The sequence below is a fragment of the Heteronotia binoei genome, chromosome 6 (genome assembly GCF_032191835.1).
Source record: "Heteronotia binoei isolate CCM8104 ecotype False Entrance Well chromosome 6, APGP_CSIRO_Hbin_v1, whole genome shotgun sequence".
In the NCBI taxonomy this organism is placed as follows: Eukaryota; Metazoa; Chordata; class Lepidosauria; order Squamata; family Gekkonidae; genus Heteronotia; species Heteronotia binoei.
Window position 1 is genome coordinate 40860372 of NC_083228.1, and position 17681 is coordinate 40878052.

A 17681-nucleotide genomic window follows, 5' to 3' on the forward strand; every position below is an offset into this window, starting at 1 on the left:
TCTTCCAAGACACAAGAACTCTTTTTATTATATTGTTATTATAGTAAATTCCCCATTCCACCCTTTCTGAATCATCAGCCTCTTGTTCAGATTTGCCTGGAACAAATGTTCTCCAATGCAGCTGAAAAAGGAGTAAAATCATGTATATTTTTATTAACCAGAATTCAAGTGAAAATCAGAGCCCATTCAACTTTCAGCAGCTTAAAAGCTTTTATTTCTAAAGTTCTTTTCAAGTCCATCTCAGTGAAAAATACTCAGTGTTTGTATTAAGCACCCCTCATTTCACTCAAAATATTTTAAAGCTACAGAAAGCAGAATTTTTCTACATTCGTCAACAAAACTGAACACTAACTGGTGCTCCATTTTGACTAAGAGCAAAAACAAGCTAAACGTACGGACTTTTAGATAATTTCAGGATACCCTGGATTGCAGATAATTTCCCAATAGCCTGAATTGCAGAACGTCTTTTTAGAATGTGGAAAAAACAAAAATCACCTTGAAAAATCTACATAAATGCACCCCATTTATATAGCAACTGAAATTGCATCACAACTTAATTACCAGAGGGTGAAGTTGAACATCCATAGAGGCGGCTGTTGTTTCAAAAACTTGCAAAGAATTCACCAATTCCTGGGCCGGGCCATCTCCCTTTTCCAAGAGCAGCTTTTGATCTGTTGCAAGAAATATTCCGTATCAGAGAATATTTAAAGTGAATTTTTTTAGAATGAGCACATTTGAAGAAATGCACATACCAAAGTTGTTTATATCAATGCTGTTCCTTAAGGGACCAACCATAGCATCCCAGAGATGTGGCAAGCCTACAGCCATTTCACCGCCAAAATGTTTTGCAATAGTGGATAAAGTAAATTCTGCTCCTCTCCTCTGTACAATGTAGGGTTTCTGACCCTAGAATTAAAAAGAGTCAGTATAGGAATTAGGAGGCAAGCCATGAAGAACACAATACACTTCCAACTACATAGTCTCCCCAAAATAAATTGGGCATTCCTTAACTCTCTGCTTATGAAACCTATAACAGAAAACAATACCACTCAGCCTAACTTGCAGAAATCTAGTAAGGTATCTAAAATAAAAAACGCCAAAGTTTAGTCAGAAAATGCTAATTGAAAACTATTAGCCAGCAGCTTCAGTAGCCAGAAGAAATTTTACAGCACACTCCAGTATTAATCATAACCAGACTCTGTGAGGCATACATGGTAGCTGATACAGTAAGAAGACTATGACGACTGCAGATTTATACCCTGCCCTTCTCTCTGAATCAGACTCAGAGTGGCTTACAATCTCCTATATCTTCTCCCCCTACAACAGACACCCTGAGAGGTGGGTGGGGCTGAGAGGGCTCTCACAGCAACTGCCCTTTCAAGGACAACCTCTGAGAGAGCTATGGCTGACCCAAGGCTATTCCAGCAGCTGCAAGTGGACGAGTGGGGAATCAAACCCAGTTCTCCCAGATAAGAGCCTGCACACTTAACCACTACACCAAACTGGCTCTCTAACCAGATAACAGTTGGTATCTGGATGGAAAGCCACCTGGGAGATTCTCCCCACCCCCAAGAAAAAGCATCTTTAAAAGCATACTTCACATATATAACCTTGCTGCTGCTGATGTACACAGCTAAATTAATACTAAGGCAGAACAGTTCTATCAACTTATCATCACCACAGAATACAGTGCTTCTCAAAAGTAAAGCCATTCGCACATTCAGCTGTGAATGCTCAGATTATGTGCAGGCCTGTGTGGACCAGTGAGTATGAACCAGCTGTGATGGTAAAAGAACCAAATGCAGTCTGTAAAATAGCATCATCACCCATGAATCACTTTACACTGATCTCTCATGGAGGAAGAACTAACACAAAAGTGTACAGCTGCTACATTTTTTCCTTCAATAGGAGATACTGGAGTAACAACACCTGCAGAAAGTCGGTCAAAGGGGCAGATCTTATTTTCATTTTAAAAGGTCTATGGATAGAGAAAACACATAATCTGTATTGTTTCAATGCTTTACTGTGCAAGACTTCTTTTGTTCCCACTGAAGTACTGACACAAAATCATAGTTTTAAAAAGCTTGTTCTGACCAAAACCATAGGCCATGTGCACATATAGTGCAATGCTTTGTAATGCATTTAGAAAAACAGAACACTTAAGTTTTCCACTCACTTCATCAAGCTCTGTGATCATGTTTCCACTGCTGCTGGTGGGCAGGTCACCAATTTGAGTTTTTGTGGCCTTTGGTGGAGGACCTCGTCTGCTTGTGATAGCAAATGCTGCTTTTTGATGTCTGTATAGTGTGATTATACCTCTGTGCTTGGTGACTGTATGATGCATCCCACCTCTTTCAGAATTAGTTCCTACAACAAACAATAATTAAAACGTTTTTTTAAAAAAACTACATGGAAGCTGTGCCAACGGAGAATGCTGATTTACCCTGCTGGTCCTGGGTTTTTTTCCCCAATTGGACTTTTTTTTTGGGAGGGGTGTTACCTAGAAGAAAATATCAATTTCCTAATAAAATATGAAAGACAACACATGGAAAAAACAATTCCACAGGTCACTAGAACAAGCTGTTTGAGGTAGTAGTAAGGTGGAATTTAATTAAGGTACAGTGCAAACCAAGTACAAACAACTAAACCAAATGTTTGTTTCAAAGCCTTCTCTCTCATCTAAGATAATTCTTGGAAGAGAGGCTCAGGCCGATCCACTCCCTTATGGGAAGGTGTGACTGACCTCATTGTGGTTATTGGATCCTATGTCTATTTGAGAAGAACAAACTTGCTGTTTAAAATGCTTCTTTGAAAACAGAAGCACAGTTGTGCGATCAAGTATAACTAGAGAGTGGTCAAGAGCAACCAGCAGACTTAAACAATGCATTTTAGGAGCTTCTGTAACGACTTCCCATTCTCAGAACTGACGCCTGTTAATATTTATGGGTGCTCGGCACTTTGAGATTCTTTGCATCCCACCTTCACAGCTTGTTAAACAATTTTTCTCCCAACACTGAACAACAAATCCCAGTTTTAAGACAACCTCCTTTTCAGAGGCTTCTCCTGAATTCTATTGTAATGGTCTGACTTGGTACAGCAACTGCTCCTGCCCTCAACCCTAAAGCTGTACAGGAACCAAAGCTTGATGTCTCCGCTAACCTGAGGATTGACAGCTGGTTAACGTACCTTTTGAGTTTTCATGGATACTCTGGGGTTGTGCGGGACATGAAGCTAAAGGTGTAAGATGTGGGTCCACGCAGAGTGAGTTGCAAAGGTTTTTAATAATCTTTGAATTGGGACACGGAGACCTCGTTGTACACTGCTGAAGTAACTTAGCAATGCACAAAGCTGCATGATTTTGTACTAGTGTGTTCTCTTCTTTTTTCACAGCCTCCATCAGAGGTTTTATCACAGGGTTTAATTTTTCTGGAAGTTGCTCCAGGTTCACAACAGCACAAGCAACAAAGGTATGTACTCGTAGCTGCAGTGTTTGCCATTCCTGATTTGTTTCTGTTACAGTCATTTGGACTTGTTGTCTCTTGCCTTCCAACTGCTGTAAAACTTTAGGACTTAAATTAAAAGAGGATGTGACTTCACTGAAGATGGTAGTAACCTAGGAAAAAGAAAAGTCAGACTGAAGTATGCTTCTACCAAAAGCAAAATTGCTCAAGCTACTACATGAGGATACCAAAGCAACTGTTTAATTTTAAACATAGAAGGTCCTAGAAGTTAGTACCCATGCTATACCCAAATTCAAAATAAAAGGCTCTGTATATTATCCTAGTGTTCATGATATTTTAAAACAAACTGCCAGAAATTAGAAGTGGAAAGCATTGTGTGAAGATAGTGCATAATATCCTGTCAAGATTTCCTTAATGCCCTATCCAATATTAGGCATAAACAAATAAATGTTAAGTGACATCAGAATGAACTGAAAAAAACTACTATTACAATGTTGTTATAATGCTGGCTCTTGAGACCTTACAGAAATTTCTTCCCACTGCTGTTCATTCAGTACTGGTCTCACAACAGCATACCCGATGCCATATAATTATTAGAAGTTATGATCCACAGTCCTTTACAAAGGCCCTATGGTCAGTAACTTCATCAAGTAAGAATTTGAACTGCAGACAGGCAGTAGTCAATTAGAATTTTGCCAAAAACAGGTATGGAGACACAAATACAGGTTACCATGGATCGCATTCTCTAACACTTTCACCTGATGGAACAAAAGACTTGGGAACAGTTTTAACAGAGATGTTCAGACTGGTGTTAACACTAAGTGAACAAAAAACCAGTACTGTATTCTTCCCAAGGAAAGGCTATTGTACAGCTGTTGCTATCTTTAGAAATGGGAGATGCCTGATTTGACACAACTCGAATTCAAAGCCTCATTATCCAAGAATCACCTTAAACTATATTTTGAAGGCCTAGTAACTGTGATGCTAAGCAATAATTAGCACAGCCTCTTCTCTGAAATGATGATCAACTGACAAAGGAATGCTCCTCCTCTCTCATTTTATAGGGCCACACCATTTTCCAAACAGTTTTTACTGCTTTCCACAGTACTCTGATTAATGATGTGCCTGCAGTCAATACATCCTATTTGTGTAGATGTACAGGGTTACTTTAAATAACTACTTTCAGCAACAACTGAATAGGGCTAGAACTGCTGTTAAGGTGCTTTTCACACTGTTCATCAAAACACTGAGGGTAGCTTTTTCAGTTCACTCACCAATTCATTAGCTTGATCTATTGTAAACACACTACAGTTTACTCGGCTGCCAATGTCAATGTTTGCATCAGCAAATGAGGAGATGAGCTGTTTACATTCATTCTGCATCCGTGTGAAGGGAACAGCAATTTCATCATAATAAAGATGTTCTGAAAGGACTTCAAGTAAGCGCGACTGGACAGCAAAAGCCACAGCTTTATTTTCCTGAAAACAAACATGAAACCGCTTTTACATATCACAAGTATAATCTTCTGTTCTGAGGGCTGATGAAACAGAAATATGGACCAATCTGCAACAGATAAATGTGGTTCACTGTACTAATCAAAATCACAGAAAACAAATGCACTTAGGATCCAAGATGCCCATGTATCTAGTAAACAGTGTGCCCAACAGAACTGTGGCTTATCTCTTTTAAGCCACCACCCACTATTCACCCCCCACTATTCACCCCCTATAACCTGCATTCCAAGGGAATTCTGAAAGCTAATTTTGATAACAGCATCAGATTTTAATGTTTTGCCCAAAAAAGTCTATCTCACTAGAAGCATGCCTACAGAATCGCGGTCCTCTCACTTATTTAAAAATGAACCAGAATCTTGCATTATCAGGTAATTTATTTAACATCTACATGTGCCCCCTCGCCCAGCTAGTGCTGCATTTTGGGCTGGGATGTCATCCAATACGATGATGACACCCAGCTATTTCTGTTAATGGGCAGTCAACTGAATGCTGTTCCGGTGAACCTAGCCAAGGGTCTGGATGCCATGGTGGGGGTGTTAAATCAGAGCTGGCTGAAACTGAATCCAGACAAGATGGAGGTTCTCTGGCTGGGGAGGGGGTGGAGCTGTGGTTGGGTAGTCAACTCCCAGCTCTTGATGGGTTACCCTTATTGCTGGCTCCAACCGTCAAAGAGTATGGACATGCTCCTGGATGCCACCCTGTCTACAGAGGGCCAGTTAGTGAAAGTTGCCAAGCTACAGTTTTTCCATATCAGGCAATGGGCTCCCTACCAGTATTGCCCTGACCTAGCCACAGTGATCCATGCAATTATCACCTCTAGGATAGACTACTGTAATTCACTCTATGCTGGCCTATCCTTGTGCCTGACCTGGAAGCTCCAGTTGGTCCAGAATGTGGCCACGTGGATCTTTACAGAGACCCCCATAGATGGCACAATCCAACCAGTGCTGCACAAGCTTCCAGTGGAGAACAAGATCTGGTTCAAGGGCTTGGTTTTGACATTGATGGCCATTAGCAGTCAGGGACCTGCATATCTTTGGGGCCACCTCTCTCATTATGCCCCTGGAAGAGCATTATGCTCCAGTAATAAGAGTCTTCTGGTGATCCCTGGCCCGAGAGAGATCTGGCTGTCCTCAACTAGGGCCAGGACCTTTTCAGCCCTGGTCCCCGCCTGGTGGAACTCTGTCAAAGAACAACATTGCTCTATGAGATTTATTACCTTTCTGTAGCACTTGCAATACAGTGATATTCTGCCAGGCTTTTGGTTGAGAACAGCAACAGTCTGGCACTCTCATACTCCCACCTCCCCCTTTTCTCCATATTCCCTCCACCTAGGGGGCTGGTGGATACTGAACCCAATTGTCATCTTGGACACAGGACATAGTATTGTTTAGTAATTTTCTGATGAATTGTTTTAATATATAATGTCTTTTAACATCAGGACTTTTTTGTAGAAAAAGCCCAGCAGGGAACTCATTTGCATATCCAACCACACCCCTGACATCCCCATTGTTTCACACAGGGCTTTTCTTTGTAGAAAAAGCCCAGCGGGAAATTATTCGCATATTAGGCCACATCCCTGACACCAAGCCAGCTGGAACTGCGTTCCTCCTCAAAAAAGACCTGTTTAATACTATGTATGGTATTTTAGCAAACTGATGTAAACTACCCTGAGCCTTGCTTGCAGGGAATGGGTGGCCTTGTAAATCGAATGAAATAAATAAATAGCTGACAGCATTAACATTTTCCTTATGTGCTGCCTTTCAATTTTCACACTGTATCAAACAGAGGGAGAAACTATTTAACTTTTTAAAAGATGAACTAACTACTATAAGCACTGTACCTTCTGCAAAGCAGCCCACTCACAGATTACTAATGCAACACTAAACCTCTGCAAAGCAGATTTGGAATTCAAATGGAAAAGCAATAGCTGGGCTAGTGATTCAGCTGGCTTTATTTCCTGAGTAACAGCATTCACACCTGGATCACAAATACAGCAACAAAGTGCTCCAAGCAATCTGAAACAACAACAAAAAAAGAATTTTATGTTAATTACATTTAGAGCAACATTATGTTCTGTACAATCTAACTTGAACTGGCTTATAAAAAGCTGGTCTAATCTATAAACTCTTATTGCTTTTAACAACTAATTTAAGATTTTGACCAATGAACTGACTTTGCTGCCATCATCCGGGCTCTCATAACAACATAATCTCTGGTTGCTGGATCTTCAGCAACACTTTCTGCTCCAGCAATGTACTCTTGAATCACCTCCTTAGTCTGCGTCTGACCTTGTCGCACCTTGCCACCAGTTTTTTCCTGCAAACAAGAGATGAAATGATGCTTGAGCATGTGGCTCTTTCAAATACAATTTCTTCTATCCAGCACATTAAGAATCTCAGATTAGTCCTACTTAAGAACCCAAACATGGTTTGATTTTAAATAATAACTGTAACCGATGGAGAAGCTGGAGTTTTGCTTAGTTATCAGGGGTGTTCTGCTTAGTTATCAGTCATTTACTTTAGTGGTTCTTTTGCTCCAACTCCTGATTTAAGCTTTCAATGGTATAAAGCAGCAGAGTTCACAATCTGTGAGGCATTTGTTGGTGCATTATGCAAGCATTAGTTAGAAGGCATATATGCTTGGTGTCCTCCCAAAAGTCTGCAGGAACACTTGGTTTCAGACAATGATGTACAGTACACCTTTGCTCTTCTGTTCCCTAAACAAAACAAGCAGTTTTGCACTACCCACATTATGCATGCATGGCACATTTCCACTGCAGAAGAAACAGCTCCTTGCTCTTTAAAGTGCTTTGGATGTCCTGGTCTTCCTTCCCTGGAAAAATCTAAAACAAGACTTCACACCTTTCCACTTATCTGTTCAGTTCTACGCTGGAGATGAGATGAGCTCATCTTCATTTTAGCCTTCATAATGATTGTTTGACTCAGGAAAGTGCTCTACAATGAAGTTTGGGGTATCTGATCTGCAAAACTCCAGCTACTTTAAATACTATGCACTACCTGCTTAGATTCCAGAGTGAAAGATAACAGCAGGTGAATTCTTAAAAATGCAAACCATGTTATGCTCGGCAGAGTCATTCTGGTGAAATATAAACAAAAAATAGCTTCAGTGGTCAAGGAAAGCTATTCAAGCCACACAATGATAGGACACTTGAAGTATGAACAGACAGATTAATAGCAGCATCACATCATCACTTTGCATGAATGGAATTTATTATGTCTTAGAGGCTGCTCATCTCAACAGTAGAACCAGAAGGAACAGCAGAATGCCCAATCTGAGGGCTGATTTATATATTACCAAGTCCTCAGCCCACCAAATGCATTTCCATCAGACCTCTGCTGGAAGTTCTGTGCTCAGAACTTAATTTCTAGACATCAGTGGACACAATTCAGGACGGGATCACAGGGAGAGGGGACTTAAGCCTTCCTCTGCATACTGTTTTCTCAACCTGAAATGGCCCCAGGGAGTCAATATTTGCCACAATGGGGGAAGTTATGCATACCTGTTAGAACATGCAAGTTTGTGCAAAGAGCAAACAGTGGTTTCCTGAGGCTGTTTCACATTAGGAACAGCAGACAGGCTTGTCCCTTGCGCCATGGTCTCATCTGAATTGGGACAATGAACATATGGAAATTAAGTTCTCGGCATGAAAGTCCAAGTGGACATTTGATGGAAATTGTTTGTGCTGGCCATTAGGATTTTGCAGTGGGTGACTGAGCCATCAAACAGGTAAGGCATGTCATCACAGTACAGACCAGGCCGCAGAAGACTCAACAGACATTGGAGAGTTAAGCTTGGAAGATTTGAAACTGGCCTTCCTGATAAATTATTTTGGCAATATTTTAAAAAAGATAAATGGAAAGGAACAAAATGAAAGCTATTTTCAAAAACAGAACGAGCCTGGGTTTCAAGCATCAAGGAGAAATGCAGATAAGCAGAACATATCAAATCTTTTTAAAATTTAAAAGAACAGCTCATTCATGTGTTGGTTAGCAGCTACAGTTGAATATTTTGTGACATCTGTTCAAAACTATATATCTTTTTTTTCTCAAAACTTACAGTTTGTTTTTTCTCACCTTTGATCTGGCTTTCACTTCTAGTAACATATTTAAATCAATAGGCAAGTGAGAAGGCTGCATCATTAAACAGAGCCAAGCTCCCATCCACGGACAAGCAGCTGCTACCACATACTGTAGAGATGCCTTGCTTAGCAATTCCAGCCACACCTACACAGGAACACATTTATAAGCAACTGAAAAGATACATGGTCTTTCTGATAATCTTTTCCATTATTGATATAAGATTTTTCAGCACACAAGTACAAACTGCATCTGACAATGTACAGTACAAATCGATAAAGATGAGCTAATGCTAAAACCAAAACATGGGTCATAAACAAAGCAAACTAGGAATCAGAACTATGGGGCAAAGGAAATTTAAATTACAACAGAGGGCCTACCTTATGAATGAGCTCCAAAATTTCTTGATTACTTTCTAAAATACAGAACTGAAAGATATGTCTTAACATGTCTTGCAAAATGGGAATAAGCCAGGCTGCAGAACTCTAGAAACAAGTGAGGAAAATTCCAAACATCATGAGATAATGGGAAAGGCAACATAGAATTACAGGTTGGAAGATATATTAATTTTTCACAAACTACTTTTTCTATCTGCTGTTTTAATTATGTTTTGCATTTTGTTAATTTTCGTATTATATAAACTGCTTCAATTTTAAAGGACAGTGATATAGAAATTAAAATTAGCCAGAAGATAAACAGTCACCTGATCTTGTGTAGACAATAAAGTGAACAGAGTTTCCAGCGCAGCTTTTCGAACAGATGATATTGTATGATGTAGGAATGGCCACACACGTGGTACCAGAACCGTGAGTGATTGCTGAATACTGAGGAGGTTTGGAAAAATAAGAGCAATAAAATAAGTCAAATCCTTATTGGTAATGAAGATATGTTTAAAAAATTTTTTTTTAAATCCTATTGCTACATTTATTAAACATGCAAAGTGCTTTCTATAACATCATAAAACTAAGATTGGACTCAAGACTACAGTCACAAGAAAACTAGGTTTTTAACTTGCTATTGATTGAGCTATCAGTGAGGAAGCAGATCACAATTACCTGCATTTTCGAACCTGAGAATAAGTCAGAAGGGATGAAAGAAGGGTCATGATGCTGTTTGTGGAAGCTGTTAGGTCATCCAATTCCAGAAGTGCATCCCATAGTATATTAAGAATAAAAGGTACCTGAAAAATATAAAGAACAGCAACAGAAAAAAATCAGACAAGGCAAAGTTGCTTTTACAAAACATGTATGTGGAATTCTGGAACAACAAAAGAATGAACAATTAAAACTTACTTTCTGCAGCTGGAGGTATACCAGACTTTCCACCACCGGCACTAAAGATGCAGCAGCAACAGCTCTGACATCATCATCCAGATCCTGCAGACCTTCAGTTATTGCAGGTAAGACTTTAGGCAACAAAGTATCAATTAAGTCCTGCAAAGAGTTTCAATAAAGATCAAAAGATAAAGTAGGTGGCAAGCTTACAAGCAGGACTAATATCTCTTTTATAATGTACAAAACCAATTGACTTTATTCATTATATGGAACATTACCTAGTATAATTATTTTAGAGCAGATTTCTGAATCCTGTCTGCAAAAATCTGCTATTTTTTTTTTTTACTCAAACCAAACTAGAACAAATTTTTCCATGTAGCACTGACTGGGTGGGAAAGACCCATGTAAGCAGCCACAATTGGAATAACTATACATCAAAGGGCTTTGTTAACCAGTTAGCTGTTAACTGGCCTGCTAAGTCAAGTACTTGGCTGAGGGTAGGGGAAATAAATGTTAACCTACATTCTGGTTAAGCAGCAACAACCCTAAAACCATCACAGCCATACAGGATTGTGCCACATGTAAGCAACTCACACAGAAGAAATGAAATAAGCAAAAACCACTTGAAGAATATTAAAACCATTTACCTGACGAACTGCCAAAGCATATTTTATCCCCAACAGGCCACCGTGCCTCACTTCCCACTGTTCCTGTGCCAGCAACTTCAGTAAGATAGCCACAGTTTTATGAACACCAGTCTCATTCATGTATTTCAGCACCACTCCCAGTGTCTGAGCACAAGTCTCTCGCACTGGTGCCACCACCTAAGGTTTAAGGAAAGAAATCATCCAACAGAACACCAGAAAGGCATTTTTAAAATTAAAACAATTAGACAAAGTGAGTATACTTTCCAAAATTGGTACTTACTTCATCTGAAACAAAGTCACCAAATCTATCTAAGGCAAACACACAAAGAAGCCTGATAGCCAAGTCCTCCAGCCAATCCTGGTGCTGTTGAATCATCTATTTAAAAACAGTTAAAGTATTAAAATATTCTCAACCTTCTTCCTTTTATAGGCTCTCACACCAAAAGAGTACACTCAATTGAACATGTAGAATTAATGCAGAGTTGTTCTGGTAAGACAACTCACTTTATACATTTTGTGCTACTAGCAACAACAATGCTCAACACTGAACACAGTGCACTAGATCCCAACTGCAAGGATTTCTGTAGAAAAATTTCATTACTACACTTGTGTACTAAATATTAAGGTCCACTGCAAGATCTACAAAGAAGAGTTATCCTGCGCTACTGAAGTGATTACATACACATTTAGAAAGCCAACCAAATGTGCTTATAATACAAATGAAGGACAAACACCACAAATACAATTCCACCCATGAACAATGGACTTCTCCAGGGAGACACAGTGCTGCCAGGTCATTTTATTTAAAACTACTTTATTCCGGAATGATAAGATCTGTCATCCAAAAGAGAAACCATTTCTCTACTGCTCAAAGGAAAGTTTTCATGACTATAGTAGGTAATGCGTTACTGTTATTTAACAGACACGTGTTTAATAAATGAGGAGCTGTGAACAAGGAAGCCAGAGCAGTACAGAAGTTACATTACAACTGAACACGCACATGAAGAATCTTTTGTCTAGATTTTGCATATTAACTTTGTTTACCTCTTCTACAGTGCTGTCTCCTATTTTGCCTCCACTTCTCCCATGAGCTTTAAGTACCTCTCTCAATCCAATACCTGCACCATGTCGGATCTAAAAAGTTGGAAGATCAAAACAGATTAAGATCTTAGAGTGTTAAGAATAGAAGGTTACATGAAGCAAGGCTTACAGATAATATGGAGGCAACTGGAAATAAACACATATTCCTGTATAAATGAAAAGTCATGTAATACAAACCATCTAGAAATAATTTTGACTGCACTAATTTTGACAGGAGTGACCTATAAAAGTTGCTGAAGTGTGTCCAGGTGAAAAATCTAAAGAAAATAGGAACAAAAAAATTTAGCGCTCAGGAAATACTCTGAGCAACTACTTTATCATCCAAACACACCCTATTCATGTTTACTCTGCAATTTTGAGGAGATGGAAGTTCTAGCTTGAAAGGCAGATGCTCTGCTTCAATATCAAGATAAACCAACACCAATTAAAACTCATGACATATCTTTTAAGACTGTCTGAACCCATTTCTATTTCTATTTTTTCTTTTTTTCTTGTGCCACCAAGTCGCAGCTGACTTCTGGTAACCCCGTAGAGTTTTCAAGGCAAGAGATGTTCAGAGGTAATTTGCCATTTCTGCCTCCATGTCACGACCCTGGTATTCCTTGGTGGTCTCCCTTCCAAATACCAACCCAGGGACAGCCTTGCTGAAATCTGGCTAGCCTGGGTTATTCAGGTCATATATTTTGATATAAAATTATTTTAAAATCTTTACCTAAATAATTTTCTCACATCCTGATTACAAATTCTGTGCAGGCACATTTGTTGTCACAATTCAGTTCAGACCAACAGACAGCTGGTCATCAGAAATGTGGGGGAGCGGGGCCCCACTCCAACTAGATACCGTGGTTAGAAGTAGAGTGGAAATAGGTTATCCAGTTCAAGCATTATAGCAAATGATGATGCAAGAAGCAATGGAGGAAGAAGTCGGTATATGAAACTGGAGATAGACGCCTATAACACATCTGCAGTAGTAAAACTATGAGTCCCAATACTGAAATTAAGTCTACATAGTCAATGTCCCTACTGGATATGTGATATGTTTGTGTACACGAAGCAATCCATAATGTGTGAAATAGTTTTGACTATCATATACAGACTGTTAAAAACTGGCATAGAACAATACAACAAACCAGCTTTGTTATGGCTGATACACACAAATTTGCTTACTACCTGAACAGGAAGAGCCAATCCAGAAAAATTCTATTATAAACAATAATGCAAATAAGGACAGAGAGTTGGATCCAAACAGCTTTTCTGCTAGAGGAAAGGAAGGAGGCAATCTTTTTGACTGCCCAAAAAGCAATGACATGCTGAAAATTATGAGACCAGCATGTTAAAAGCTATGTGGGACAGATGCTGTAGTATGGAGATAACAGAGACAGAATAAAAAAAGGCTAGCTGGATTCAACCCAGGATATATCAAGAGCCTCCCTCCTTAGAGTAATATCAAAGATGATATAAGGATAAAAAAAAAAGTTTACCTCCCATGATGGGTTAAAGAGGTCATTGCATACTTCTTCACAAAAACTTTCCAAAGGCCATTCATTAGTCTAACAGAGACAAAAGCAATAAAGTCAATTAAATAGTTCTATAACTCACCCCAAAACTGCCCAATTATGTATCTTGATGGGGTACATGTACTTTAAATAACCATCTAGATTGTTATGGATTTCTAAAATGATTATGTACATCAAATACTAAGCTGTAAAGACAGCAAATAAGTGACATATTCAGTCTTAGCCTTTTTATAGGACCATTCCTCTGGCAAAATAAGAAACTGAACTAAAAGTGACTGAAATCCAGACAAACAGGATGAAAGCAGCAATCTTATGCATCTATATATCTAACAGTGAAATGTGCCCCCATCTACATATACCTAAATCTGCAGATCAAGGCCACACTGACACTAGGTCTGCAGAAAAATCTGAAATCTTTTAACTAATATATAGGGTGGGGTGTGTTGGGTAAAACCACTGTACCTCTACGGTGGTGATGGTGGTCAGGATCTAATGCAGGCTTGGCAATGGTGGCAGCATGCCATGCCATACGCAGGACCAGTGGTACTTTTGGAGGGGGACAGAGAGCTGAGCCCAAAGGTGCGAGTAGTGATGCCAGTGGGATAGGGGGAGCCTCAGGAGGCAGCAGCAGCTGCAGTGATAGTGGGGAAGAGGAAGCCACAGAGTTGTTGACAATGGGGAGGGGTGCCTTGGTAGCCCTGGGGATGACAGCAGGTCTAGTAGTGGAGGCTCAGGACCTGGCAAAGGTTTACAGTAATGAGTGGAAGGGAGCCATGGCAGCCCCAGCACAGGCACTGGCAATGCAGTGGGGAGAAAAGCTGCAGCAGGGGGGAAGAGAAGTTACAACAGGCCAAACCAGAAACTGGGCTGGGCTTGCCTGAGTTGTTGCTGGGAGGGCAAAAGTCACAATAACCCCAAGGATGTAGTAGCAATTTGAGGTGCGGGATTAAGACAGGGCAAGAGATTTCTCCAGTAAGTACTGCAGATCACCACTTGTTTAAACTTATTACAAATATGCAGATTCCAAATCCAGCAAAAAAGACTCCTCGCTGACAAAGACTATCCAGCAGCACTAATGTGCCCTAGTAGATTATAACTTTAGACAGTAGTTCTGACACACCTGCTGAAACTCCTCCATCCCAAAAAACTCTACTTTGATGTGGACATTTACTTTAAAAAAGCGCCTTCATTTACAATTCCAATCAAGTGCCCCAAAGATCAACTTAGGGCTATTGTTTTTCAGACATTATTAGCAACACTAAAGAATTCAGGATACAGACTACATCACAGTCATCAGGACACAATTCAGTTAATGATATATATTTTAAATGCCATTGATTTCAATGGGTTAGCACAGCTGTTTAATTTTCTCACTGAATGCACTGGGAGTTAAATTAACCAACTCTGGCCAGATCAGGCATTAAATTATTGTTAAAAGGGTGCACTGTACCTCTTCTGGCATATTATCTACCAAAAGTTTGGAATCAGTTGCAGGCTGACTTATGATAACATTTGCCACTTTTCTTCTCTTCTCCTCTGGTTCCCCATCAGTGCTATCGTTGCTAAAAAAAAACACATTAAAATGTTCTTATGTTTGCAAATTTCATGTCATTTAACAATGATTTCCAATGTACTATACCATTCTCATTTACATACATACAGGAATAACATTAACATCCAAAAATCAGCTATTTAAAATTATAGCATGTTCAGAGAATATATCTTCATATATATATATATATATATATATATATATATATATATATATATATATATATATATATATATATATATATATATATATATATATATCTTCATATATATATATATATATATATGTGTGTGTGTGTGTGTGTGTGCGCGCGCGCATGTATGTATATATGAATGTAAAGTCAGTACGTTCACTGAGAGAAAAAAACAGAAGTTTGCATTAGAGCTCTTTCCCTCTAACTGGTACTGTACCTCTTTTCATTGGATTCTACTGCATCTCTTGATCTTTGTTTGGCAAACAGCTTGGCCATTCTTTTAGCTTTATTCTTTTGCCTGCTACTCATACCAGCTCGAAATTCTGAATCAATCAAGTCAGCAGCTTGAAGAGTCTGAAAAGATTTAAAGATTCAGCATGCCTCCTTCACCTGCAATTTAAGTAAGCAGAATTCTTCCACCACCATCCCACAACTTCCCATGCCATCCCCTATCAACACATTATTGCGGCATTACATATTTTAGTAAAACTGAAGTTATAAGACAAGCAAACTTCCTAAAGCTTAATCCTTTACAGTGGCAGAAACATAAACAAAGCACACCACTGTAGTCCCTGCAATCAAATAGCCTAAGGTTTTACCTACAGGTTGTTTGTGCACAAGAAACGATGAAGCAGGAGTGTAGTCCAAATCCTCATCATTGAACAAGTCTTCTGTATTCATGCCAATTGCAGCTCCCATATCCAGGCCAAGTTTCTTTTGCAGCAGCTTCCTTTGTCGTGCTATCCTCTCTTTTGGATCAATTTCACCTTCAAAATGAAGTACTTTATATTACATTTTTAAAAGTATGTTTTTTCATCTAACATAAAAGTGTTGGACAGGTTTTAAATCTAGACACAAATATTCAATTAAAGGACTTCCTCCTTTTCTCACAAACTTAATAGAAGCTCAAGTTGCACAATGTGTCTCATGCTTACAGAGCTGACTAGTGTAGCAAGCTTGAAAAATAGTTCCATCGCTACCGTAAGTAGTAAGAGTACAGCCTGTTACAAAATATTACTAATGTACAGTCACTTAGATGCTTCTAATTGTTTTACTACATTTACAATTCAACTTTCATTATGCTCAATGGTACTTTTATTAAGCTGAGATCTATAAACATGTATTTGCTGCCAAAAGACCAAATACCTGAAAAAACCTGCCATTTCAGATTAGTAAACTGAAGACATCATAGTGAATTACACACTCTTTGAACATCTCAGTCAACATCACACCAGAGATAAACCCAAATCAAGACTGTATGCATATAATCCAACAAAAGGTAGGGAAATTAATGCAGTTGAAACAACCAAACTCCTAATCGGTTCTTTTTCTTCTAAAAGCTATAAATATGTGCAGTTATATACTAAAGATTATCTTAGCTTTGAAAATCACATATAATGAAATGCTCTATAAAAAACTCTTAGAGACACTCTTAAAAGTCTTGGGGCCAGATTTCAGAGCAACTGAACTGCAAGTATACGTGACTATCAGTTGTGTATTTAAAATGCAGAAAAATACAGCATGGGATGCATGTGAATTCCTTCATCTGTTCACCCATGATAGCTATTTAGGTGGATGATAATGGTGACCGTGATTACATTTATCTCTAAATTATGAAAGTTCAGCTAATATTTAATTGTGAAGGCTGTAAAACCAAAAAAATTTGTTGCTTCGTTATTTGAGATAAGACAAAATGCCATAATAATGAAAATGACACTGCTCAGAGCACATGAAGCATGGTTAAACAAACAGGTACCTGCTGTGTCATCTTGGACTTCAAATTCTGCACCGGCAGACCCAAGAAGAGAAGCACCGTGCTTCAGGAGTCGACAGATATCAAATCTGTCAAAACGCAACCGATCAGAGGAGGATGACTCTTCCACGGGACTTTCACAACCATGTTCTTGATTTTAACAGAAAACTTAATTAGAAAGAGGTAGAACAATTTTATTCGGTTCTACAAAATATACAAAGGTAGTGTAGTAGTTATGAGTGTCAGAACAGGAACAGGGAGACCTGGATTCAGGGCTCCACCATTAGAAAAATTCACTGGATCATGTTGGGTTAGTTAGATATGCTGCCTAACCTACCTCACAAGGTTGTTGTGAGGATAAAATGGAGGTAAGGAGAGACTGAGATGTCTCACTGATCCCCTTGAAGGAAGGGTAGCATAAAAATGAGATTAAAAGCTTCAATAATAATTGTCAAAGCACAACATGTTTTTCCAAGGAAAATGCAAAAAATAGGTGAGAACCATGAATGTACTTTATACAGTACAAAGAAGAACATTATTATGTTTTTACTGATAACCAAGTATACAAC

At 38.9% G+C, this 17681-nt stretch overlaps 1 protein-coding gene across 1 annotated transcript in view; it reads right to left on the reverse strand.

Moving 5' to 3' along the window:
- The window catches only part of BTAF1 (B-TFIID TATA-box binding protein associated factor 1), a 58224-nt gene that overhangs the window by 25760 nt on the left and 14783 nt on the right, over positions 1-17681 (reverse strand). The window contains exons 4-23 of the mRNA XM_060241358.1: positions 17116-17262; positions 15963-16126; positions 15577-15713; positions 15065-15176; positions 13579-13647; positions 12041-12130; positions 11277-11372; positions 10997-11173; positions 10368-10508; positions 10131-10255; positions 9779-9899; positions 9456-9560; positions 9073-9222; positions 7152-7294; positions 6819-6993; positions 4736-4939; positions 3187-3613; positions 2177-2367; positions 753-906; positions 562-671 (exon numbers count right to left, since the gene is read on the reverse strand). Coding sequence (XP_060097341.1) covers positions 562-671; positions 753-906; positions 2177-2367; positions 3187-3613; positions 4736-4939; positions 6819-6993; positions 7152-7294; positions 9073-9222; positions 9456-9560; positions 9779-9899; positions 10131-10255; positions 10368-10508; positions 10997-11173; positions 11277-11372; positions 12041-12130; positions 13579-13647; positions 15065-15176; positions 15577-15713; positions 15963-16126; positions 17116-17262 — 3038 coding nt within the window. The remainder of the gene's footprint in view (positions 1-561; positions 672-752; positions 907-2176; positions 2368-3186; positions 3614-4735; positions 4940-6818; positions 6994-7151; positions 7295-9072; positions 9223-9455; positions 9561-9778; positions 9900-10130; positions 10256-10367; positions 10509-10996; positions 11174-11276; positions 11373-12040; positions 12131-13578; positions 13648-15064; positions 15177-15576; positions 15714-15962; positions 16127-17115; positions 17263-17681) is intronic.